The sequence below is a fragment of the Lutjanus erythropterus genome, chromosome 1 (assembly GCF_056507025.1).
Source record: "Lutjanus erythropterus isolate fLutEry1 chromosome 1, fLutEry1.hap2, whole genome shotgun sequence".
In the NCBI taxonomy this organism is placed as follows: Eukaryota; Metazoa; Chordata; class Actinopteri; order Lutjaniformes; family Lutjanidae; genus Lutjanus; species Lutjanus erythropterus.
In genome coordinates, this window is record NC_139317.1 from 24,032,607 (window position 1) to 24,059,684 (window position 27,078).

Below are 27,078 nucleotides of genomic sequence, written 5' to 3' on the forward strand. Positions count from 1 at the left end.
AGACACGCTCCTGTGGAGCTACTAAGAGGCCAACAAATATGTATAAATGTATTTCTAGACAGCTCCCAGATGTGAAGAAGCGCAACGCACAAAAAAAGCACCTGTGCTCAGCAAACCTGGCATCTATAAATAAATGTTTAATAAAAATGTGAGGCTCAGAGGAGCGGTGAAGAAAGGAACACTGGCAGAGGTTCAGACTAGTGTTTGTGTCAGGACATTTATCTTTCAGTCAATGCCAGAGGGATAAATAAGAAAGGGAAAGATAGATAGATGGCAGTGCATGGATATCCTCCACCTGACCCGACAGAGAAAGAGGAGAGGGTGAGGAGACTGAGGAAGCGCAGAGGCTGAGAGCTGTTTATCCCGTCTGGCCCCTTACCGGAGGTCGATGATTTTTAGGTGGCTCATTCCAGCCAGCGTACACAACTCCAGACTCTCCACTCTGTTCCCAGCCATGGCGAGCTTGTCCACTGCACTCAATCTCTCCAGCACAGCAGGGATGTGAGAGAAGTTGTTGAAGGAGAGCCCCAGGCTGTTGAGTTGAGACAGGCCACCCAGCTCTTCAGGCAGGGAGCTGAGGTGGTTTCCATCCAGAGACAGTGTCTGCAGGCTACAAGATGGAGAAGAGAAGACAGTTATGTTTTAATTTTTTTTTGTTTTGTTTTTTTGCTTCAAAGAGTGGTCAAAATATCTGCTTGTGTCCATTTGTAGTTTTATAGCCATTGTTTACTGAGAAGCATCCTACGCAGGTGCACGGGATGAAAACTGACAGATTTAGCTTCTTAATCTGATTGCATAACAAAATATTTTAACTTCATGCATTTCACCGACTCCATTAAAACCTCTATCCAGATATTATGAGAACATTAATTATGTGCGCAATGTCCTAAAAGTGCAAACCGCGAGAACGCTTCTACAAAACAATGAATAAAACCAAAAAGACCATGACAACACATGCATCACATTTCAGAGAACAAGGAAACATGACAGAAAACTTGATACTTCAGAAAATAAATCATTCTCTCTCTTATTCTTCAATGAATATTGATGATCTCACTCTCAGCTGAAGAAAAGTACAAAATAGGGCAACACGCTGTTTTCCATTTTTATTAAGACAAGACAACTAGCTCAATGTACAGTTCAGAGGGCTTGACAACACCCTCTGTCCTGGGACCCTCGATTCAGATAAGGAAAAACTCCCAAAAAACACCCTTAATGGCAAAAAAAAAAAACCTTAATGGCAAAAAAAAAAAAATGGAAGAAACCTCAGGAGGAGCAAGAGAAGAGGGATTCCTCTCTAGGATGTACTGAAATACAGTAAATGTCCTGTGTACAGATTAGACCAACAAAATAAATCACATATATACAGTAGATACTAATGATAGAAATACAGATAATATAATGCTTCTGAAGAGGGCCAAGCCATAAAAAGATTACTGGTATAATATATGTATGAAGTGAATGTAAAGTATACTGCATGTGTGTCACTGTGTCACACCTTTGAAGGTTTCCTATCTGCACAGGGACAGTCTGGAGACTGTTACAGGAGAGGTTGATTTCAGTCAGTGTGAGGATCTCACACACACATTCAGGGAATACACCCAGACGGTTATGAGACAAGTTCAGGCTTTTCAGCTGAGAAAACCTAAAAGAGAGAACAGAATAGAAGACCTTTAAAAACAGCTATAAAACAGAAACATTTCACCTTTTCTTGTTTTGCTTACTATAATATTTTCCCTGTAAATTAGCAAAAATATCACAGTAATAGGCGAACATAATCTGATGTACAAGGGAGTGTCTCCATCTGATGTCACATTTAATCCACAGAAAAACATACAAAAAAACCCAGAGTGCTTCTTTTCTTCAACCAAGCAGCAATCCAAGTCTGCAGTTTAAACTAAGAGGGACATTTTTTTGTTGTTGTTGCTTTCATATGGGTAACAGAAGCTGACTGGTCACACACACACTGTGAAGTTGAGAAAGAGCAGTGAAAAATACAGGAGGATTCAATGAGACAGACAAGCACCACCATATTAGGTGACCTGCTACTGTGGTCCACATTTTTAGTGCACTGTCACGTCTGCAGACCTATTTGTTGTGCCTGAGGAGAATGCAGTGGACAAGCAATGTGAATAAAAAGAAAATATATGGCGCAACTCACAGCTGAGAATGAACACCGATTGAAACTGAGGGCGAACGCTGTGGAAATTAGATACTGTAGTTTCATTTCCCGCAAGTTCACTGTGGGAGTTTTGTGCTGTTATTTGTGCCTCGGGCCTGCACCATGTTATTAAGACGGCTTTGAAAGCAGCTGGAAAAAGTCAGTCAGCGGCTCGGTGGACAAGAAAGGACAGTGTTCACATTGGAAAAGTATTCAGATCACCCCCTCTGGTGCCTTAGTATTACCAGAGGATGATGTTACTGGGTTCAGATCAGCCTGTAATACATTATCCACTACATCTGATGAAGACAGTTTGAAGTCTACTGATGTGTGTTTGTTCGTAATATGTGTTTTCTCCTAATGTCTCATCTGGCTGTTTCATCAAGCATCAAGTCCTACATGTGTGTGTGTGTGTGTGTGTGTACATTTGGGCTGTAAAGAATGAAGTGGTGCCATGCAGCTGCATAGTCAGTTCTTCCACATTAACTCCACCTTCCTCTTGTTCCACCGGGTCCTCGGAGTGGTGGAGGTGGCTGCCATGAGTCACAACACTGGTCAGAGTACAGACCATTTGCTTTTATCCATGCATGCTCTTTCTAAATATACAAACAAACCAGAGGGAGGACCAGTAATGAAGGGGTGCAAGACACTGAAGTTTAAATCTGAATACATCTGAATCTAAAGCAGAATAGGCCGATACACACATACACATGCATTTTGTATCTCATTAATTATTAATGATTAACTGTTTATTGATTATCACCAAGTTCAACTATTGTTAAGGGAAAATGCAAAAACTTTGCAGTCCTAACACACACGCACCCAGCCAACAATAATGCTGGAGGTATACAACAGGAACCAGAAGGCTTGGAAATGATTAACACTTAACAGCAATTCATCTACTGATAAAGTACAGAATGGGACACAAAGGTTAATTCCTGTCCCATTTCATGGATTCATCCATTCAGATGGAACTCACACATCTGGCATCATAAGCTATGCGATGACCCAGAGATGCAGCATATTACATGCTTTTATAAAGATCATCATAAAAATCTTGTCACAGTTTAACACTGAAAAAGCTGAGCAGCTTGGTAATTATACTTTACTGGTGTGAGCAGGATACTACAGTTTTCCTGTAGCACTCACAAGCTAAAGAGCATATGTTTACATTATGAGTGCAGGAAATGCAACAACCAATATGCAGGAGCTGAGGAAATTATCATTAGAAAAGGGATAAAACAGTACTGTTTCACAGAATAAGGCTTGTCTGAATAAGGTCCCAAATCACTTTTGCACACAAGTCACAACCGCAGTCTTACGATTTATAAACATTTAAAGGACCAGTGAGCAGCGTTTACTGGCATGTCGCAGTGAGGTCATAGATTACAACCAACGACACACCACCGGTCTTGCCTTTCTTCTTCCAAGTGTGTAGTGAGAGCTACGATGGCCACCACACTCACAAAAAAGGCAAAAGGCTGTATGGAGAGCCAGCTTTGGTTTGTCCATTCTGGGCTACTATAGAAACATGGTGGTTAAAGAGTGTTCATTCTAAGTTAACAAAAAGACAATTATTTTCATATTATTTTCAATTTACTTATGTAAATTCCATTTCTGCCACATTCTGCCAGCAGATCCCGATAAATTTTACACACCGTACCTTTAAATGTGGCACAAGTTTGAACTGAATGTGTTGGATTAATATACAGGCTCCAGCAGCAGCACAAGAGAGGAATTAAAAGCAAGTCTTGCTCACCTGATTTATATATACATCTCTCCTATGCTCAAAGAAAATAAAACCAGCTTAATAAACCCAAAAATGCAGTAAAGATTCTCTGTGCCGAAGCATATATTCAGCAAGGCAGACACTTTCCACAGTTCCTAGTCTCCTCAGTCTGTCTGTTAACAAATGTTTGTGTATTGTTCTTCAGTGAAAGAAGGTGTGATTACCTGGGGAGGTTGAGCAGGCCTCCAGGCCCCTGCAGGCTCATGAAGTTGTGTCGCAGGTTGAGATGGGTGATATCCTGACTGTAAAAGAGATATTCAGGCACCGTTTCCAGACTGTAGCAGGACAGGTCCACCAGGCTGACTGTCTGAGACACCACCTACATGCGCACACACACACAGACACACACGCACAAACAAACACACACACTAGAGTTAAGAAAATAAACTTTAAGTGCTTAGAGTGAGTACTACTATTTTCTGTTTGGTGTGCCTGCATCACATTTTCCACATCACAACATGTAGCTCAGTGCAAACCAGAAACTTGACTGTATGCACCTGTTGACTTGTACTGAGCTGCCTGTTGCTGCAGTACAGGTACATTGCCCAATTATATTGAGACAACAGAAGTCCTTTCCACCCTGTGAGCATTTCATCAACACAGTCACGCAGCAACCAACCTAACACCTCATGCCATGAGATGCATTTCAACCTCAAATACACCCAATAACAGGCTCTACCTATCTAAAAAAAGTTTTATTTAACCTAAAATACCATGTGAAAATCATCAGTGGTCATAATGTGAACTGCAGTCAGCATCATGTTGCTCATGCTTGTGCGTGTGCTCATACTCTGTAGGTGCAAGCGAGCATCCTGGAAACTGGCCAAAACAGTGACGGAACGAGACTGAACATGACTGACTGGCATCATCTTGGGAGTTGAGGTAAGTAAGATTAGGCTTGTTGTCTTTTGTTGAAGTTAGCAGACTGAATTTCTAAGCTAATGTTAGCTAAGTGTTGCGTAGGAGTAGAAAAATATTGATTCTCTTAAGTATCAGGATTCTTCTTTTTTTATTGATTCCCTCAACTGCATCGGTTTAAATGTAATTAACTAGTGCTTAGTCTGTTAGCTCAGTGGTAACACAGGATGGGAGTTCACATTAACATGCTAAGGGAAATTAGCGTCACAATCATTGTAATATTATCTTAACAAATGGATTCATTTTCTTTACATGCTTAACATAAAAACATGTGTGCTCATAGCCAGAGGTTTATAATTTTCCTCTGCTATTTGGGAACATACTAACAGCTGCTGACCTCACAATGCTCACTCAATCTCCTGCTCTGGCTTCAACACTCAACACTGACCAGCTACAGCAACCTCAAGGGGTCAAAACTCACATATGCACTGTGTGCAGTTTTCAGGGGCTCTCTTCATTTTTGCCTAAACTCTTATCCACAATTTTATTTATTTTTCTTATAGCACTAGCTTGCTGAGCAGAAAAAAAACTCTATTTAGTACTTTTATATGCAATTTAGCAATGATGCTACTGAAATAAAACTCAGAAAGACTGACTGACATGTGATCAGCGTTGTTTTTGGAAATATGAATCATGATGTAGAGTCTCTGGAATAGTACGATTCAACTTTTTCACATGGTGTAGTCTGGTCTGATCATAGTCTTAAAATAAACAAATAAAAATCACAATAAATTATAATACCGAATCACAATACTTAATAATATCAATACATATGAAATCAACACTTCGGTATTGTGATAGTAAGTAAGTGCATTGTCTTAGCCATAGTGTTGCAGACTGCTGCTGCTGTAGAAGAGCTGAAGAGAGGAAAAGCGCTCTGGAGCACACATAAACGTCACATCCTGTGGATTTTCCTGGAAGGAAGACCCCAGCTCCTTTACATAGCGATCCATCCACAGGCTATTCTAGGCAACTGAGAATGTCGGGGAAGGTCTCATTTTTAATTTATATTACAGTGCCTTGATGCAAAGTGATTAATACATGTAAATTTCTTCACATAGTACCTTTAAGTGAGCTGGGACAATGGACAGTGGAAGCAGCTATACTGGCCTCTGATTACACAACCAGCCAGCTGCCTTGCCAAGACATTACTTCAGACAGACAATGCCCCAGTTTCCAGTTCAATGAAGTTCATCATCCAGGGAAACACAGTGGTCGTGAATCAAGAGAGTAACAGAGTAACTCCTCAATATGAGCCAGTTACAGTGAGACCTTAGCAAACGTGTGTAGACATTCACTGAGTTCCCAGTTTATTGGTTACATCAATTTAAAACTAATGCAGTGTAATACAACAGGTCTGCAATGAATGAATGTTAGGTTTATCATTTTTAGTCTTTGTTAAAACGTCTTAGTTATAGTCAGTGTTATTGTCATTTTGAATGCTGTAGTTGGTGGTGCTGCTGAATTCTCTTGCATTTAGATAAGATGAAGCCCCCGGGAAATGAATCTCAGACACAGCTCACAAGTAGCAACACTAACATGTGTGAGTGTGTGATAGCTGCTTCATGTGTGATTTTTATGCTTGTTTTAGCATTGTTCAAATCTCTTACAGCTGTTACAGTACAGCCACGCAGCTCTGTCTCACATTTCTCTCGTACAAAATGCAGCTCCACAGACCCTCGATCATCCCCGAGATGATTGCTTACAGGCCAGCCATCATTGCAAGCTACCTAGCAGTCCTCGTCTAGTCCAGTCTGAGGACAGTCTCCTCCATTAACTACAGGGCTGCACACTGTGCAGCAACCCAGAAAATGGGACGGCTGCTCAGCAGAGCGTGACATCACGTCACTGCTTTTAGAGATGACAAACAGAACTGCTCATCTCCCACGAAACTACTCATCTCCCAGCCACTTTAAAAACAGCAACTCCTATTAAAAAAAGAGTAATTAAGTGATGAGAGAGTGGGACGATGGGCACAGACTGACAGAGAAGAATTAAAGAGGAAGAAATAAAAACAGAACAGTTTTGCTGTTTTAGATGATTTGCATAGTAATTAAACATTGTGACTGTAAAACGTGATAGAAGAAGAAGACGCTACAAAGAGACAGCTAAATAAAACCTCACAAAATGAATGGAGGTTCAGCGATGTCTACCAGTTACTGTGGTCCTCTCAGTCTTGATCGGTACGTCACCACACGTCCATTCATACATGAAATCAGATCATTTCTTATGGAGCTGAGAAACCAGGACACTCAAACAACAAACTTGTCCAACTAGCACAGCTGACCACACTCTTAGGAATAAGGGGTCTAACGGGTTTCTTCCTGAGGGGCTGAGGTTCTACCCAGAACCATTTGCTGCTGAAGAACCCTTTTTTGAAGAAAGTCAAGGGTTCATGGCAAGACTAAGGGTTCCAGTGAGAAACATCCAAAGAACGCTTTTGTCAAGAGTTGATCAAGGGTTCGTTGTACCATAATATAAAAGGGTTCTCGGTAGAACCCTCTGGATGCGTTCTAAATAAAACCCTTGGAATATAAAAAGGTTTGCTGTAGAACCCCTAAGCATGTTCTAGATAAAGCCCTTGATATATGATAAGGTTCTCAGTAGAACCCCTTGGGTGGATTTTAGATAAAACCTTTGAAATATAAAATGTTCTCTGTAGAACCCCCTAAGCATGTTCTAGCTAAAACCCTTGAAACATAACAAGGTTCTTGGTAGAAACCCCTGGGGGAGTTCTATGTAGAGCCCCATGGGTGGCTTTTAGATGAAACTCTTGGAATATAAAAAGGTTCTCAGTAGAACCCCCGGATGGATTCTAGATAAAACTCTAGGAATATAAACAGTTTATCGGTAGACACCCCTTGGTAGGTTCGAGATAAAACTCTTGGATCTAAAAATGATCTCTGTAGAACCCCATGGGTAGGTTCTAGATAAAATGTCTGAGCTAAAAGGTTCTGGATAAGAACCCAGAGAGGATTCTGGGTGGAATTAGCACACCATAGAAGGGTTCTCTCACAGGGGGTTGTGACTTGAAATCTTTCACAGATGGTCCTGTGTGTAACCTTTTATATTTCTAGTTCTAGGTAGAACTCTCTGAAAGGTTTCGAGTGGAACTTTTATAAAAGGTTCTACCAGGAGCCCAAAAGGGTGCTCCTGTGAGAATAAGCCAAAGAACCCTTTACAGTTCTAGGAAGCATCTTTACTTCTAAGAGTGCGCATCTAAACTTATCACAACCGAGTCTTCTTGTTTGCCTACTGATGTGTATTCTGATAGATCCACTATCACAGTTTAACATCATATTAAAAATCTTTAAAAATATGTTTACACAGCAGCTCAAAGACTGACAGGTAATCTGACTGTTTGTGTGATTTCCTCAGGAATATCTGGTCCAGTCAGGCAGCACATGATTGACATCTCCAGTCCAGTTAGGTGTTAAAAACTCATGATGCCACTGACAGAATCATTAACTAGACACTGCAGTAATAGTTCAGCCTCCTCTGTGCAGCTCCTGACTTTTTAAAAACCGAGGAGGGTGTTAGTTCTTATTCTGGTGTGATGGTTACTGATTAATAAGTTTCACAATAAACATTATTCACTGATTTAATTAACTGCACACACAATTTTAGCCAATGTGTAATCAGAGCTAAGCTTTTAATGCAGCTTGCATATTTACGACTCATCTATGTTCTGTATGTAAACTGTATCTCCCCCAAATTAATAGCCAGTGTCAGCAAAAGAAAATACATATCGCAAAATTAGAATGCAATTAATTTCCTATAATATCTGTTCTGCTACTGCATAATTACATATGACCATAAATAACATATTCAAACAGCAGTCATGAGTCACTTTTTCCTTGGTTTTGAGAGAAATGTTTATTTTGCAGGACTGTCATCTGGCAAACACTCCTTCGTCTTCAAGATTAGTAGTGCCAGAATTCCATAACTACCAGAACTGCAGCATGCAGTCATTCTGATGGCTTGAATTCAAACTATGATCTCTCATTGTAGTAATATAATACTAATTATATATCTATGCATTTATCAATATGCATGCCATCACACAGTAAGCCATAATGACTGTATATATCTACAGCAGTATTCTTCTGTAGGGTAATAACCATCAGAGATCCCATTAAAATTTTAGATTCATTTAGAATTATTCAGAATGAGAAACAAATTAATAAACAGATGTTTAAAGATTCTAAAACGTTTTACTTTAAAATTTATAACTAATTTTGCCCTAGAACCAGGTGCATCTCCAATAACACAAGAAAGTAAATATATAACCAGAGTAATTTCTGTGTGGTAAACTCAATATGAAAGTGTACGGCCAAAACAGACAACAATTATCATATTTCCTTTGTATTTTGTGTAAATTATATAAGAAAAATTTAGGAAAATCAGACAAAAGCTGCATTGTATTTTTTAATATGACAATTCTAATATTAAATACATTCTATTATATATTACAATGTACATTTCCTTTCATTTGTAATAAAATGTATGAATTGCTAATTAGCTGTAAAATTTATGCAGCAATTGTTTTAAAAATGTAACTAACCCACAGCAATATATTTTACACATCCTTCCATCCTATAAATACAAATTCTGATATACTGCTTGATAATATATCCCTGCACTCCAGTATTCACTCCCATCCTGCAAACTCATTTTACAAGCACAAATGCACTTGCTGACTCTCTCTCACGCGTGCACATACACACACACACAGGCATGCACACACTCTTACGATTTATGCAATGTAGCATAAACACTGGCCTAAATCCACCAAAAACATCATCAGTCATCATCCCCAGTCTCCATAGAAACCTCTCGTCTAAGTCACAGCCTAAATACAGTGCACTAACAGGCTACTCTAACCCAGTAATCCATACCACCATGGTAGAGAGAGATCCTGGACTTAGCATGAATCTGCAACTAATTGGATTTTCTTTTTTTTTATCTGTTGGCTTTCTCCTTCCATGGCTAATTGTATGCTGGCTCTGCCTCAGTGGAGGCTCTCACAGAGGCTGTTCAGCTCCAGGAAGGAGCTGCGTCACAATAGCCATTAATTAGGATATTAGAGACAAAGCAAGCTGAGCAGAACAGAAACAATGAATTTTTTGAAGAACAGCTGTGAAGACCTGGCAAAATTCTCTGAGAGACACACAGCAGGCTGTAAAATGCAAATACAAAAATGTGTTTGGGTCATTTTACATCCTCTAAAAACAAAAGCTCTGCTGCTGAGGGCCTGAGAACTCAATACAAGTGGCCACTAACAGAAGTGAAGAGACAAAACTACATGAATGGAGGTATGCTGTTCAAGCAAAGCCAGACACTGCTGAGAGTCTTCCTCTGTGGAGCCAATCAAACGCTCTCAGACGGGCAGTTTTAGATTGGACGACTCAACAGGCAGAACGCAACTGTAGTCCCAACATCTAATCTCTGATTTGAGAGCAAGCCCAGAGGGACTAACTGGAAACAAACAAACTTCTGCTGACAGAAAACACAGGAAAACATATATTATATCCTGCACACACAGTGACACACACTCTTGCTTACTTTTGATGCCTGCCGATGCCATCGCTGGTAGTCTGCGAGTGTGTCGAAGTTGACAAAGTAGGTCTGGGCCTGTGATCCAGCTGAGCTGAACATCAGACAGTGTTGCCTCCGCTTCACCTCCTCCACCTCAATTCAGAGACAACACACAGATACGATGAGGGAGAGCAAACACAAAGAGAAAATGATTGTCATTACTCATATTGCAGTGATCTTGGTAAAACAGAAACTGTTGCACACAGTTGAATTTAAACCTGTCTATGCAAGTGTATGTCTGAGCTATGCTTATATGTTTGTAGGATGTTATGTGATGCAGCAGCCTTGAGTCCAAAAGAAATTTCCCTCTTGCACAATAAAGTATACCTAACCTTACCTTAGTTAACAAAGACTCTACACAGTCTATAGTTTTTAAGCTTTAAGATGAGAGGTATAAGACGAGAACTAGTTTTTGTCAAAGGCCAATAGTATAAAGAATTAAAAAAAAAACTTCTGTATTGTCTTTATTCAGAAAGACAACCTGTGCTTATTCTCTAGCCAACATAGCACACCTTGAGATGCATTGCTTTAGATGACACAGGCTGCATGTACTATGTTTTCCCTCCTTTTAACTGATCAGCTCTATCCTGCTGTCCAGCCCAGCTGTGTTGTTGTAGTGTATCTACACTCAGCCTGGAGTGTGGACCCTACCCTGGGGGAAAGTTAAAGGTTAAAAACCCCATTCGGTCATCTGACCTCCGAACACTGAACCCTCACCTTTCCCCCCACCAGAGGCAGGATGTGCATCTTCCCAGTCAGGCTGTCTTTGACGGAGGCCACGATTAGACAGGTGCCGCAGAGGATGACCTGCCGCTCTGCCCACTTGTGCAGCTGTGACTTGCCCTTCCTGACGCTGAATACGCCTTTGAGCAGGGTCCGCTCCTGCTGGTCTGCATTCACTGGACGCTCTGGAGGAAAAAAGCCCACACACAGAGGTTAGTGTACATCTACAGGCATCGATCTAATGCTCAAGGCCCCCCACCCCTCCTGTGATAAACAAATTCAGCTAATTAATAGCAAATGTTCTGCGGTTACACATAGCGTCCAGAAAATGAAGTCATATATACACGCACAGGTCACTATGATATCACCTATAGATTAGTCAGTCTGAGCTTTGTAATTCCAGGAACTGACCTTACATCAACACTTAGGATGAACACTGCCCTATTAGATCATATACTCTGCATCTGGATAAGGGGAACCAAGATTCTTGATTACACTCTATTATGAAAAAATATGAAATCAAAGCCATAGTAGAGTTCTACAATGACTCCATGCAAAACCCCATACTTTGCTGGAAACTGTGGAGTTCAGGTTGGGTTTGGCTACTTACAAATGCAACTTATTAAGGATTTAAATCTTATAGGTTAAGCAGATACTAAATACCCAGTTCCATACAAAAAACAAAAAAAGTGCATTACAAAATAATGAATGATTTTTTTTTTTCCTTTCAGTGACTTTTTAAGATTAAGATTTGGTTTTGAGGGAAATTAATGTATTTTCTGTACATGTGATATTGTTGCTCTCCTGCTCTCAGACTCAGTTGTAGCAAAAATACAGATTTGCATCATCGGTTGCGTTCAGGTGGAGTCTTTTTAAGATGTGGGAACGGGTGTCAGTTTTAGGCCTGAAAAGAAGTTTAAGCCATAGCAAGCTCTTTTTCTTTCTAAGATTATAAACAATTCATCCTCCTCACAGGTCTTCACAGATCTGACCAGATGAACTTGGAATGAAGGAAATAAAGTAAAAAATACAGCATTGGGTCTTGAGTCATTCTCAGGTTTGAAACATGACATTACCAATCTGGTTGTGTCTTAAAAATGGAGACATGGGCCAAGTTTGGGTCTCAGTTTAAGGTCAGAGCAGAACTCAAAATCACAGCATCTCAACTTTGATAAGATGACTAGGCTTGTCACAATTCTCCCAATCCACAACTCAATCTTACTTTTGATTTTAAGGTCATGACTTGATTAGATTTTTTTATTTACTTTTTTTTTTTTTGCACTGACAGCTTTGCCATTGTTAGACTATTGAGTCTAAATTTGTAAAGATTAACAGATCATTGTTTTAATCCTCTGTCATTTACATGTTCAAATTCTTCTTTAAAAAGAGTCTATATGTTATCAGATGTGATATAATAGATGGTATATTACTCTGCCTTGTCTATGAAGTGTTGAGGTGCAGCAGGCACTGCAAGCAGGTGTGGGTAAGAGAAAAAAAAACACCAGGAGAATTGTTGATCCTGCCTTTCGATTCAATTCTTGAAGCTGAAAGCTCATTTCAATCAATTTGCAGTTTAATATTGAAATTGTGACACCCCTAAATGCATTAAATGCTAACTGCCTTGAAAGTACAGAACAAATATGACACGGCTCATAAACAGCCTCATATCACTTGATAATGAAGTGTGTTACAAGTGACAAGCAAAACAGCCAACAGGTGTGTTGTTTGGTCGCACCCTTGACATCGACGTAGCAAAAATAGCGTGGAGTGACAAAATGAGTGCAGATGGAGAGAAAAAGGATAGGTCAGTCCATCGGTATATTAGATTTTTTTTTTTTTTTAGGTCAAACAACTATCAGGGTGAGAGGCTCAGTCATCTGGAGGGAATCGAGTAGAACTGCTGCTCCTTTGCATCGAACAAACAAGCCAGCTGAAGAGGTTCAGGCATCTGATTAAGATGCCTTCCGGGACGCTTTGCTTTGGAGATTTTCCAGGCACGATCAACTGGGAGAGGACCCTGGGGTGGATGCAGAACTTGCTGGAGGGATTACATATCCCATATCTCATATCATCGTATCTCATATCCTTTTCGATCAATAATTATTTATATCGACTGATATGAAACTTCCTTTGATATAAGCACTTTTTCTCCTTAAAATCATTAATAATTCCTCATCTGCCTCTCTTTACAGATCAGACTTGAAATCATCTTGCCAGTCAACACATCAGAGCAAAGTGAACAGCAGGTAAATTATCAAGGTGTCCTGTGAATGTTGAATATGTATCTACCTCTCTCTCTCCCTCCTTTCTCTCTAGCCTTGCAGAATCATCAGTCATATTGATGAATGAGTCAGGGTTTCGTCACATTAAACTTCACTCTTTTCAATTAAATTATGCCAACTTGCACAGCAGACAGCCTTAGCTGGCCAGAGCTGAAGGACAAATCAGACAATGCTGCTGTCTCTGCCAGGCTTCAAGTACACTCAGGTTAATGGCAGGTCAAATAAGCACAGAGGAGACACCGCCTCAGCCGCTTGCCCTCTGTTGTTAAATTTTCCTCAAACCAACTTATGCTGCCTCCCACTCAGAGGCTCTCATTGGCAATCTGTTCTCTCTCTCTCTCTCTCTCTCTCTCTCTGGTTCTGTCTGTCTGACTTGCTCTTTCTCTCCACCTTCCCTTTCACTTCGCAAGGGCATCCAAATGAAATGAAAGGCTGCTCATGTTTTTCTTCGCCAAGGAAACTGATAATGAACAAGCCTAGTGCTTCTGACAACAAATTGGCTGGCTGGCAGATCAATAGCAGGGACTGATCCGAGGGTGTCCCCCTCACTCAAAGAGAAAATGAGACACAAACACTCACAGGGTCAGTGGTGGGTGGCATGGACCTCTGTGAAAGGAAGAAAACAACAGGGCATAGGCCTGGATATCGAACCACAATGCTCTTTTGGTATGAACTGTAATGTGTCCGTAGCACAGGATGCTGAAAGCTGTCCAGCAGGAAAAGCTGGCACTGAATGTTTGCTCAGTTTACTCTTCTTTCCTTTAATTAGACACTGGATTTAATTCATAATTTTGCCAATTTTACAATGTAATTTATTGAAGCAAAGTTTTTGTTTGATTGCTTGTGCTTAGACTACATTAACATTTGAGAAGTTTGGCTTATTTTGTTAAATAAAAATAGTTTTGTTTGAAAATGTGTTTATATTCATCCAAGTAAAGTATTAAAAAGTAGGGACTAACCAATACCAGTACAGAAGAACAACAAATCATTAAAAGCAACTAATGTGGCTGGAAGTACTTTGCATTTAAGGCGGATCATCAAGATTTAATAATTAATTTGCAAAAATCAGTATACAAAGAGTCCAATTTTGGGTTGGGCAATTGGAGGAATATATCAGCTATTGGCAACTTTCTTAGGCCATCGCTGGTTGTTTTTTGAGGGGCAATTTTTATAATTTTATTTAGCTAATTTAATGGTCCGCACACGTGACAGGAACTGCGATGCTTTCTCATACAGCAGCATAGCAAGCACTCACTGAGCCAGAGGACGAGTGCATTGAGTGGGTGGACGAGTGAGAGGAAAAGAGCCTGGAAGGCGGAGTCGGGGACTGTTACAACAGTGGAAAGACTGACCAAGTTGGTTTTAGCCAGTTTCATTTTGTTTCCAGGAAGGAAAATATGTGCCTAGTGAACTTGCGTTTCGCACACCTCTCCCAGCTAAAACGGAGGAGTAGGGAACGGGGGACACACAATTGGGCAAACAATTGTGCATCCCCATCGGCACTGCAACCAATATATATTGTTGACTGCAGGGCCGATGGAAAGTTTTAACATATCACCCAACCCTAGTGCCATCAAACTTTTCAGACAAAGGGAGTACACATTCCCAACTTCGCTTGAGTAGATCCAGTTTCAAGTGATGTTAATGTTATTAACCATGTATCCAAAGTGTTATCCTTGTCACCCTTATCATAATATACACTTTACCATTATTTTTGTTTGAGACAGTTATTGGAACCATAAGTCAGGTATCGCATTGGAGCTATTTGGCATTATTGGCATTTTTTCTGTGTCATTGTCTTTTCCTGTCCATCACTGTGAGGACACAAGGAATTAGGATCATGGACTGTCTCTCAAATCCATGCACGAAATTCACAAATCCCTTCTCCAAAGGTTGTAAAGACAGATTCAGCACCTGACGAGCTGCATGTCAAATATTAAAAATTCCTTTAATCACATACTTCACTTGAGCATTTGTAATAGTAGTCTACTGTCAACATCCTCTGAGGTTCACAGAATACAGCTGACAGCTGAAAGAGCAAGTTAGAATAAACCAAATGTAATATATTCATTAAAACAAGTAATTAAGCAAAACACTCGCCCACTGCAGTACCCACATCAATAAACTCATCATCACGCACCCACTCGCTACAAACTGACACAGGTTGACAGGATCCTCTCATTGGCTTCACAGTATATCACCAGAAACAAGCGAGCACACTCCTTTTTTAATGCTGTCATGAGGCTGTATTCTCAAGAGCAACACTTGGAGAATGCTAACACATAGTCTGGTCTTATCATTATTCTGAACATACATTTTGGAACGAAGAATTGTTAAATAATGCTACAACAAGCGAGGAGTGGTTTGGTAACATCAAGTCACATCATAATCTACCAGCTATAATCTCCTGTATCTTCCTCCCTCTTTAGAATCACACTACTTTCTTTCTGAAGAACAGAAATCGTCTAACGAAGACTAATGAGGCAGAACATCAATTATTTGTCCTTCTATCTGAGAATTAGCTTACAACTACATTACCACAGACTCACAACTACACTTTTACACTTCAAGCACCTTTGGTTCACATAATAATAGAGCTGAAATGATTATTCACTTAACTGATTAGTTAATGGTAGGGTTGGGCTGATGGATGATCGCTGGTGGCTGAAAGTCATCTACCACTGAGGTAGTGTCTCCCCTTAGAGTTCCTATAGGCAGCAGTTTTGTTCTATTTTTGACGTGGGTGAGAAAATAACAATAATAATAATAATAAAGAAGCTGTTGCTGCTGATTATTGCACCATCTTTGCTATTAAACCTGCCCAGTTAGGCCAACCTAAAATGCTTGTTTAGCAGTGGCGTTTCTTTTCTGTGGGCCGCTGTTGGTGTGATTCTTTCAATGTTGTTTTCTTAGCCTAGCTTCCTGAGTATAGCTAACTGTCTAAATTTGTTTCAACCTTCTCAGGCTTAACACAACTAAGTTTCGCACTTTTTTTCCCTTATTGCAATGATTGAAAGTTTAATTATTCTAGTCAGTTGTTTCTTCTGGGTTCATTGCATATTTTCTCTTCATAACTTCACAAATAATAGACAAAAACTAAAAGATGTAAACTCAGCCACACCATTAACAAAAGAAATGAAAGGGGAAAGCGGGTGGGGGAGTTGGGGGGGTGATTATGGGATAGGATAGGGGATGGGGCACTGGAGTTGGGGATAAGGGATAAGTGCCTATTTATTGCAAAATTTAGCATATATTGATAGTTTGAGACAGTAAAACCAATCAATTATCGCTGACTGTAAAGATTCATTTTAATTTTTTTCTATTGTTGTAGACCGTGTATTTAGTTTTGATGAATTTTGTTGTTTCCATGTCCTTGTCACCTGCTTCTAGCATGTTGTGAAATAGATGCATTTTAATTAATTTAACTGCAAAATTACTACTGAATGAAAAAAGACTTGAAGACAACAACTTGAAACATCACTTAAAACAAAACACCTAAATGATTAATCAAGAAAATCATTAGCAGATTAATTGATAATGAAAATAATCACTAGTTGGAGCCCAAAATGGTGCATTAAACATTAGGAGATATTATAGAACTAGACACTAAAATGATTTCCAGCTTCAAAGGGCAGTGGCAAAACCATCCTCGGCTTGATCTACAAGGTCTACCTAATCAATTACCAATATTCTTTGAAAATTGCACATGCATGGTGTGAGTGTACAGGCATCCACACATACACAACATATTGGTTTCTGCACGCCAATACAACCACCCATCTGAAAATCATTGGCCTTTATTTACGCAATATCACACAAGTCCCAGCCATAAAGAGCCAACTTCTAAAACAAACACACATGATATCCCTCAAGGTCTGTGGGGCTATTAGTTGCTAGGGAAACAGGTTGTTCACAAAATCAAAGTCCAATCTGAGTAGGTAAACCCCCGTACTGTCTCCAGCAGCCTCTGCTGCTCTGCAGAGAGCTGGCCAAATCAATCCCATCCCACTGATGACGGATAATGTTGACCATTCCCCGTGGCTCCAGGGGGGTTTACTGACATGGTTGTAAATGTTGTGTAACGCTGTTTTCTGTTTGCGGGATGTTTTTGTGTGAGCTATGGGAGTCTGGAGGAGCAGGGCCACGGAGGGGCCGCGCTGCCTCAACTGAACTAATCATCAGCGTGTCAAACGGCCTCCTTGAAGACGCTGCCAAACCGCAGGGACAGTGTGACAAGTGACAGATCAGAGAGTCGACTGTATGACTTCTTATCTCTCCTCTGTTCATCTCAAAGTGTGGCCGCGGCCTTCACTTGCCAGCAGACTCAGTGACATCTCACTTCACATGGCATGCCAGATGAGCAACGAGGGCACAACGGGTCAAACTCTGCTGCCTTATCAGCAGAGAATAAAAATGGACAGGGAAACAGATGGAAAGAAGGATAGAAGGGAGGAGAGAGGTGACAGAGTGACAGAGAAAGAGCTAGCAGCACTCTGACTTCAACCTGCTCAGTATCTGCTCTCCTGCAGGGATAGTTTGAATTATTGTACGAGGTACTCATCCATAGTCAGTGTATTAGTTACAGTAGATGGCAGTATTTTAGCTACTTAAAAAGGTCCACCTAAAAAAAACAATATCAGTTTGAATGTACGCTATATTTAAAATATTTGCACTGTTACCTTGCCATCAAACAGCCTTGTCTGATGGGAAACCACAGTTATATCAGCCAAATACTGCTCTCTTAAAACTAGCCAGGCTCCACTGGCGAAATCAATAATTTTATCTTGCTGAACACGTGTTGCTGGTCTACAGCTAACTTAAAAGGTTTGTTTGTTTGTGTTATTGTGTGACTTCTGTGTTTTTAAAGGTTAGTTCGGATTCACCAAGCTCACATAAAACAAACAAACTAACAGACCAAGGCAGTAGCAGGGCACCAACTCCTGTGTTTTGTAAGATAAAATTATTGATTTTTAGTTTTGGAGTTTGGTTGGTTTGGAGGGAGTGATATCGGCTTGTATAAAGATGGTTTCCTGAAAGAAAAGGCTATCTGACAGCAAGATTAAAATATTCTAAATATAGTATACACTTGAACTGTTATCATTTTTTTAGGTGGTTAAAATACCTTTTGTTGCTGTCCACAGCAGTTCATTGCTCAGCTTCTATACTGGTACTCCTCTCTGCTTCTCCAAACTGGGGGTGTGTCAACTGGCATCTACTGTAGGCAACTGACTAATTATCAATAAGTACCGCAAACAACCTTACATCAAATAATCCAAATTATCCCTTTAAGAATAAATGAAGAAAACAAAATCCTTCTATTAAAAATGATTCATCAAACGTGGGAGGAATAAGGAAAATCACATTTACCTCAAAACAGGTAAAGTGGCCGTTCATTGTGCCAATTCCTCTTATGTGTAACAGTTTTAGTCTGTAGCTGCTGATTTTTGTCTGGAGGCTGTTTATACTTTTTTGAATCTGTTTTTAATCACATACTGGATCATTTCAAGGCAACTGTGGAGCACTCAGTCGAACACAATACTCCCTGTATCCCAGTGCTTTTTTGTCTTGCTCAAGATTGCATAGATTGCGTTAGCATGCAGTAGGGGGTCAGTGGAGGCGGAAGCACAGTCTGATTTGACTCAGAACAGCAAGCTCTTTTTGGCAGCAAATTCAAATTCAACCCACCACCCAGATGCCTCCTGTTGGTGGTCCGTATTTACCTCTATTTAAAAAAAAACCCTTCTTTAAACTCTGTGAGAAATTCAATTCTGATATCAAATATAGCAAGCCTGCAGTGTGCAGAACACAGATGGAAGATGCACCGCTTTTGAATGCAGATGACAATGAAACAGACCATTAAAATGGTGGATGTTTTTCAGCAGCAGTAAGCCATCTGACTTTAAAAACTGACCATGAGTCTAAGATAATAGTCAGTCCGCAGGTTTCAAATGAGAAAGAGGAAATCCTCGGGAGAAACAGAGAGAGCTGCATCGCAGAAACAGCATATTACAAGGAGGAGCTGGCAGGAAACCACGGAGAACCGGCTCTCTGCAGAGCCCTGTCGCTCGGGGCGATTCTGTGGGAGCCGGGATCTGAATAGAATTAAATTTTTCTCTTAAATCTCAGTCTGACTGCTTCTCCACTTTTTGTCCCTGTAAACCCGTTCCCTCTCCCTGTGTACCATAAAGTTCAGACGCAACCTTTTGCTTGGTTATTTGCTGTGATTTCAGTCTTTTTGCTCCTCCAGGACATGATTATTATGACTCAGTGATAAACTGCTGACCCTTAGACATCGGTTCATCGTCCATGTCATCACAGCTTCGGACATCCACAGTCTTCACTGAGGTTTAATTTCCGTTTCCAGCTAAATCAATAACTTAGCAGATGAGTTCACACTTGCCTGTAGATGACTTAATTCCTGACAGTGGGCCTGATGTGACCTGCACAGCAGCTTCATGTCTCTAAGCTCAAAGATGTGAGATAGAGATCACCGAAGCAGAGGTGGATCAGGGCCCATTGGACAACAGGCCCCGTCTGTGTTGCAGCTGCATGGGCCAACAAAAGAGAACCACCGGCCCTCAGGTCTCCGCAGTTGTTTTCACTAGCAGCGTTTTTTTGATAGTCAGCATCTAGAAATGTTTACTCCCTTGTCCATGTTTGTTTTCTTCTCATCTGTGCACCACAGCAGGAGGGTGTCTGTGTGTGTGGGAAGCCAGAGGGTGGAGAAAGTTCAAGATGAGTTTCCTGAACAAATAAGAGGATGGTGAAGTTTGATAAATTACCTGCTGCATTGCACTTTCAAACACTTCACGGACTTGAGAGAAAATAGGGCCATAAAACAGACAAGTACACGCAAATGCAAATGAGCGACTGTGTTTAAAGTCTTATCAGAGTCCCTCAGTCTAAATCCTCGACCCAGCGTCTTGATGTACCTCTTTGGAGTTCAGGGTGAAGAAGATCAAATTTTAAAAAGTAAACACAAAAATATAATTGCTTTCTCAACCCTTTTGACATGTAGTAGAATTCTGCTGGTTTCAAAGTCACCTCAGCCCCCAAAAGTCTTTTATGTGAGTTAGTTTTTGCTGCAGGGACATCTTGAGATATTCAAATCTACTTCAGGTCCAATCATGCAGTACTTAAATAACTGAAGACTCTAAATTGATTCACAACTATTTTTGTTTCTGCTTTTTTTCCCTTTAGTATCCTCCTGCATTCTAATGATCTGTTTTGTGTATACTGTATATATCTATTTGTTTTGTGTATGGGGGCATTAACTGGATGGAGAAAAAGAAAACTGACATGTACAGAGTGTGATTGTGTTTTTGAGAATACACATAATATACCAGAGAAATATGTTTCCCCTTTGCAGTATTAGTTACAGCATTAGTTCACCCAAATTGCAAAAAGCATATTTCCTGCTATCAACAGTTTGCAGAGGGAGTAGTTCTGTAGCAGAAGAAAATTCCAATTAAATCTGTTAACAATGTGGTCTGTGGATTATTCAGAGTAACCAAGACGTTGTTTCAGTGGAAATACAAGCTTCTCTTGTCATTTTTTAAATGTAGTGAGCACCATAAAGAAAAACCCATTCTCGTCCATTGTATTTAGGTTGCGACAGAAATCTCAGAGACGGTTATTTCAATACCTCGACACATGAAACCAAAGCTATCTGCATGGATAGACACCCTTTAATCAACTTGCAATGCCTCAGGTTATCTTATGACTGCTTTCATGTTGAGAGGCAGTGATGCAGACACTCAAAGCCTATTAAATGCAGAGCAGACACACGCAGTGCACCACATCAGGCGGTGCTGTGGCGGCTGTAGACTTTACTGATGGACCACAGCTTTCCTCAGCTGCTTAGTCAGATCATTACCCCTGACAACAGCTGTTAGACAAGCAAGCACCTGGGAGAAGGCTCTCAGAGCAAGGCTGTTGTTGTGTGTTGCAACAATACATCACTGCCCACCTACAACACCACTGTGGGTGGGAATGAAAAAACAGGGTTACCTTGTACCAGCCAAAAATTGAGGACTGTCGGTGGAGCTGTACAGCTGGAGAGCTCCTGACAGGTGAACACACTGAGATAATTCAACAAAGCCACAAAAACAAGTTATGCTACAGTCACTTCTTACTACCTCCACAGTTCTAAAGGCAGCTAATGGACAAATCAAGTTGGGCTCTCAGCCTTGGCAGCACGTCAAAAGCGCCCAAGTACCAGTCAAGCCTGGTCTCTGGTCCTCTTTTCCCATGAGTTGACAAAAGGAGGCAGGAAGTCTCCAAGGGGCCTGGCTAGACTCTGACCAATGTGGCCTGACTACTGATAGTAGCCAAGATCCGACCAGTTCTCATGTTGGCAAGAGGGAAACAACAGTTAAGCTTCCACTGGACACAGAAGGACTCAGAATAAGACAGAGGACACAGTGAGCTTAAGATCTGACAGCTAAACAAACAAACATCAGCTGTATTACCAAGCAGACAGCATAGACAATTCAGAAATACTGCTTAGAATTTTGTTCTGACAAATGATGATGATCAAGACTGAGTAGACTTCTCTCTGAAAGATGAAGCAGGATGCTCTGGTATCTTATACTACACAGAAGTCCTGGATTTGAGCATGTTTGTGGGCGGCACAGTGGCGCAGTGGTTAGCACTGTCTTTTCCTGGGTTGATGAAGATGGTCCTCAGTTTAAATCTGCTGGGACCTTTCAGTGTGGACTGGGTATCTTGATCGTACATTTTTTCAACTGACTAGTGCTGCTTGATTTGGTAAAAGAAAACAAACAAGTATTGTGATTGTTTTGACAGGTAATGCATCGCAATATGATTCACAATTAATAAAGTAGTTATTTTTGCATCACAATTTTAATTTTCACTGAAAAAAACAAATCATAATGATGTAACATTTTTTGGGCTCTGTGTTTTCTTCCATCTGGAGAACAAGATTTGTAGGCCAGGGCATCTCTACGACACTGAGGTCGGCTCCCAATTCGCAGCTTCTGATTCGGCAGTTAAGGAGAAGGTTATTCAACTCAATTTACATTGTTGAGCAACCAATCCTCTGTTTTTATACATTTCTTACTGTTGGAAAAGCATGTTAGACATTATAGGTGAAGCCTTAACGCCGTCTGAGGTCCACTTTCAGATTTGTAAAACCTTTATTTTCTTTGTGAAAATTCAAAAAAAGGATATTTCACTGCTTTCACCACATTGGACCACAACTCTTTCAAAAACACTTGTCAAATCTAGACTAGATTATCCAAGAGAAGCCGGAAACTCTTTTGGACAAAATTTCATTTATGAAACCCTTATTCTATTTGTTAAAATACAAAAAAGGGACATTTCACAGTTTTTTTCACATCTAGACTACTACACTAAGACTCATGAATCCTGGACTAGGTTATTCCAGAGAAGTTTGAGATTTGTGAAACTTTTATTCTATTCTGAAGCAAGCTTCATCACTGTCTCATCTCTGCAGCACTACAGTACTTTATTATAATGCTGTTTTGTCACATTTTCTTTGTCCAAAAAAAAAGTCAGTTTCTGCTATTTGGTTCTTGCACTTGGTCATATTGCAGTTTCAATAATGTTTTGATTAATTTTGACTAAACTGGACAAATCTCAATGCGATCTTGTCTTTCACGTGATTAAATAAGTAACTTAATCTGTTGCTGAGACTTCACAGTCAGTTATGCTTTATGTAGTCTCCTCAAGACCGTCTAGTCAACCAGGGAATTTCAATACAAAGCTGTTGAGATTTGTGTTTAGCTCGTATTTTTATTCAGTGTGGCAGCGCTGCATTTCAATTTAGGGAGGGTTGTGTACTTTGTGTGGGAGGAATTACATGTGAGCCCTTTAGACACTGTGGTTAGTTCAGTCTTCCTCTTTCTCTTTGGCGCAGCAGCATGTGAGCTGTTCTAACCCCAAGCATAAGGAGTTCCACTGACTCAGCAGGAACATCAGTCGCTTTATTAAGTGGAAACACATTACAGAACATCGTTCACCATTTACCCTTAATGGCAAATCCCTTAATTGCTGCTACTGTAAGAGTCATCATTGGACTGCTGCACAGACCCAAATGAGGAGAGCTAGAGATGTAAGTGGGTTTATATGAGCTGTATTAAGACACAAGCAGGTATACAAATTTGTCACTGGTTTTTCCAAAGAGTCACATCCATTCTGGTACTGCATTAATACATCACACTGACACAGCGCCACTTAGTCACTCCAGCCCTGAGGTCATGGGAGCACGTTGACAGCAGCAGGTGAAAAGCAGCCCACATGGGGAAGGAGCCACACCACAGGATGAAAGATGGTCACTCACTTATCATGAGACCATGATGGGTGTGTATTTGTGGTACCCAGGCTATACTGAAGACTAGAGACATCACTCACAGGGAGACTCGGACAGCTAATGCCTTCATTTTGTCCAGAGGAAAATCCTTGTTGGATGCATGCATGAGATCAAAAGACGATGTGATAAAACCATTTTGGAACATTTGACCTGATACAGCCTGTTTTGTAGGCCTTCAGAGTCTTCAGAGGAAGACACCGCGCTGCTGCCAGACCCCACTAAGCAGCAGCAGATAGTGAAGATTGGGAATGATGGCCAAGGTGGGTCGGTACTCACCACTGTAGAAACGGATCAAACAGCTGAGGTCTGAGTTGGCTGCTTCTTGCTGCACTCGCACAGGGTCTGCGTAGCCCATGGCTGCCAGGTAGTCATACACCATCTGGAGTGGACGCTCAGAGGAGTCCAGCCTCCTGCAGGACAAAAGAAAATGAGAGGTGGTGTAACAATGTAAATAAAGACTCCTCTTGTGCAAGAAGAGTCTTAAAGTATACATACACAGCACATGAAATACAAATATACAGTACCACTTTACAGTAAGATTACCCTTATGAATTATTTATAAATGGTTCATGATCTCGTGGTTAATTAGGTTGTAAATACTTAATAAATCATTGATAAGCTATTACAACACAACAGCAACAGGTCACTGTTTTTGCTTGCAAAGTAATGAGCCCACTTTTGTCTGTACTGTACAGCCTCAGATTTCATTGTTTACTTAGCTTACTACATCAGCAGCATTTATATTTGTCAGTTTCATTAGATATTTGTTATTTTTACCACCGTCATCATATCTTAATAGTTAATTATCAAAAATGACCAAATTAACATATCAAATTAACAGATGGTTGGTAATCTGCCCTTACTTGGTGGACTGATCACCCAGTCTTAGACATCAATAAATGGTGATTTGTTTCACACTGTAAAATGAGGCTCCCTTTGCCAATTATAAATGTTAGTCACTCATTAGTAGGATTGATTATTAGTAAGCAGTTACTGGATCTTGCCAAAGTGAACCGACATCAATATATGAAAACAGTTTTATTTAAAATTGTTTATTAATGATTAAGTGTTGTAACCCAATTAATAATCTTATTATAAACCACTTATAAATCATTTATAAGATAGACTTATTGTAAACTGATACCCAAATACCAGTGACTTTAGTGGCAGATGATCATTTTAAGTGAGTGAAACCCCTGTCAATGCATTTTGTGTATGTAAATTATTTTAGACTAGAATTACCGCCTCATGGTTGTATGCCTCCACCAACCAGTCAAGTCTCCTTTTACATCCATGTCAGTCCAGAAACATATAATATATGTAGGGAAGACTTGTATGTGTATTTTTTATTTATTTATTTATTTATTTTGGCAAAATGGCGTTATCACTATATTGACATGAAAGATTGCAGAGGATAATTTCTAGCAAGAAACATGCTGTCTTCACTGAATGACTATTTTTCCAGAGGAATACAGGAGGGATAGACAACTGAACATTATGATGTCACAGTGAAGTTGACCTTTGACCTTTTGCATATAAAATGTCATTACCTCATAATTTTATCCTGTTAGATATTTTGTATTTACTTTTGGTATAATTAACTTGTGATGTCTTGAGTTGTGGCCACAAATGTGTTTTGTGAGGTCACCCACACCTTGACCTTTGACCTTTGATGACCAAAATCTAATCAGTTCATCCTTAGGTCCAAATGTATGTTTGCACCAAGTTTAAAGGCATTCTTGAGATATTGCGTTCACCAGAATGGGATGGTCACAAGGTGACCGTGCCCTTGAACTTTGACCTTTCACCACCAAAATCTTATCAGGTCACCCTTGAGTCCAAATGAACATTTGGGCCAAATTTGAAGAAGTTCTTAGAAAATAACGGGACGGATGGATGGGTGAATGGACAACGTGAAACTATACTACCTCCAGCAATGACTGTTGCCAGCACAGAGGCATAAAAACAGTAATATCTGTGCACCCGTGCAGTTAGGCTACTGATACAATAACTTTTTGCAGAATCTGACAAACCAAACTCACTAGTGCAGTGACAAAAAAAAAGATCCTTCACTGCCTTCTCGCCCACGAACACTGATAACTGTGTTCAATGGGGCACCTGGCCGAGCTGGAAGCAACATTGCCAGGAACTGAACGAGTTTGTCTGCCATGGCGAGTGCTGTTTTTGGTGTTACTTTACTTAATGACTTTATTAAATGTCCTGAGATGTTTGAAAGAGCTCAGGATGGTCATTGTAGGACAAAACTTACCAAACCAAAAGTGGAAAGAATGCACTTGCGCAAAATCCAGAAATTTCATTGGTACTTCGTCTGCCCCCTCAATCAATGGTTTGGGTCTGCACAAAAGTGAATTAGAGTAATAATCTAAATGCATCTGCACCCCTCACGACCTCTCACTTCATAGCGATTACATTTGCGTTCATGAAAAAAATACATTCCTAGGAACTAGATGTAGGAACATGTCCATACCCCTCCATACCATACCTAATTTCTCAATAAACTTGACTTAATCTGAGGAAATCATCTCGGTCCACTAGTAATCACTTTAATGACTCTTCCCGCTGATACTGAACAGGATGACCCTGAACTCCAGTACCCCTAGATGGATACAAGCAGACTTTTCCATTACTGTCTGCCTGCATTAAGGGGATCTTACAAGCACAACAGCAAATGCAACTCATACTTTCGCTTTCAACCTATCCAGCTGAAAATGGTTAAAACAAAGGCCTGGGGTTTATTCATGCTGACTAATTTCCTGACAAACTTATCACTACTGATAATAGTTTTGAGTTAAAATCTGAGCCATCCACTTTTATTAATCCAAAGTCCAGATAAAACGGCATTTCAGGAGTATCTAGCTCTTTCTGAGACACAGTACAGGCAGGCGGGATAAAATGTTGGGAAGAATTTGATTTGAACACTGAAAAGAGAGGGTGTCATAACCCCATGTAGCATACTGTTGATAACAAGCTGACTAATGAATCTTGCTATGCTTTAGCTGCTGTTAGCAGCTATGTGCTGCTAAAGGTTGAAGATGAATTGGTGGGTGAGTATATTATAGGAACAAGTAGGAACTATTTTCTTTCTTTAGTAGAAAGAAAATAGTTCTGGTAGGTTCTACTGGAGAAAGAAAATAGTTCCTCTGTGAAACTTCTCACAACAGTTTCTGTTGATTATCTAATTGGGTCATGATTTCTGGAAAGAGACATTGCTGTTGAATTTTTCAAATGCATT

General features: G+C 40.2%; 1 protein-coding gene across 2 annotated transcripts in view; it reads right to left on the reverse strand.

Annotated features, from left to right (window-relative positions):
* Positions 1 to 27,078, reverse strand: part of phlpp2 (PH domain and leucine rich repeat protein phosphatase 2) — a 54,606-nt gene that overhangs the window by 14,996 nt on the left and 12,532 nt on the right. For both annotated transcript variants that reach the window (XM_084717513.1, XM_084717504.1), the window contains 6 exons: positions 24,102 to 24,235; positions 11,184 to 11,374; positions 10,434 to 10,559; positions 4,115 to 4,269; positions 1,499 to 1,645; positions 380 to 610 (listed from right to left, as the gene is read on the reverse strand). In XM_084717513.1, the coding sequence (XP_084573639.1) occupies positions 380 to 610; positions 1,499 to 1,645; positions 4,115 to 4,269; positions 10,434 to 10,559; positions 11,184 to 11,374; positions 24,102 to 24,235 (984 nt within the window). The remainder of the gene's footprint in view (positions 1 to 379; positions 611 to 1,498; positions 1,646 to 4,114; positions 4,270 to 10,433; positions 10,560 to 11,183; positions 11,375 to 24,101; positions 24,236 to 27,078) is intronic.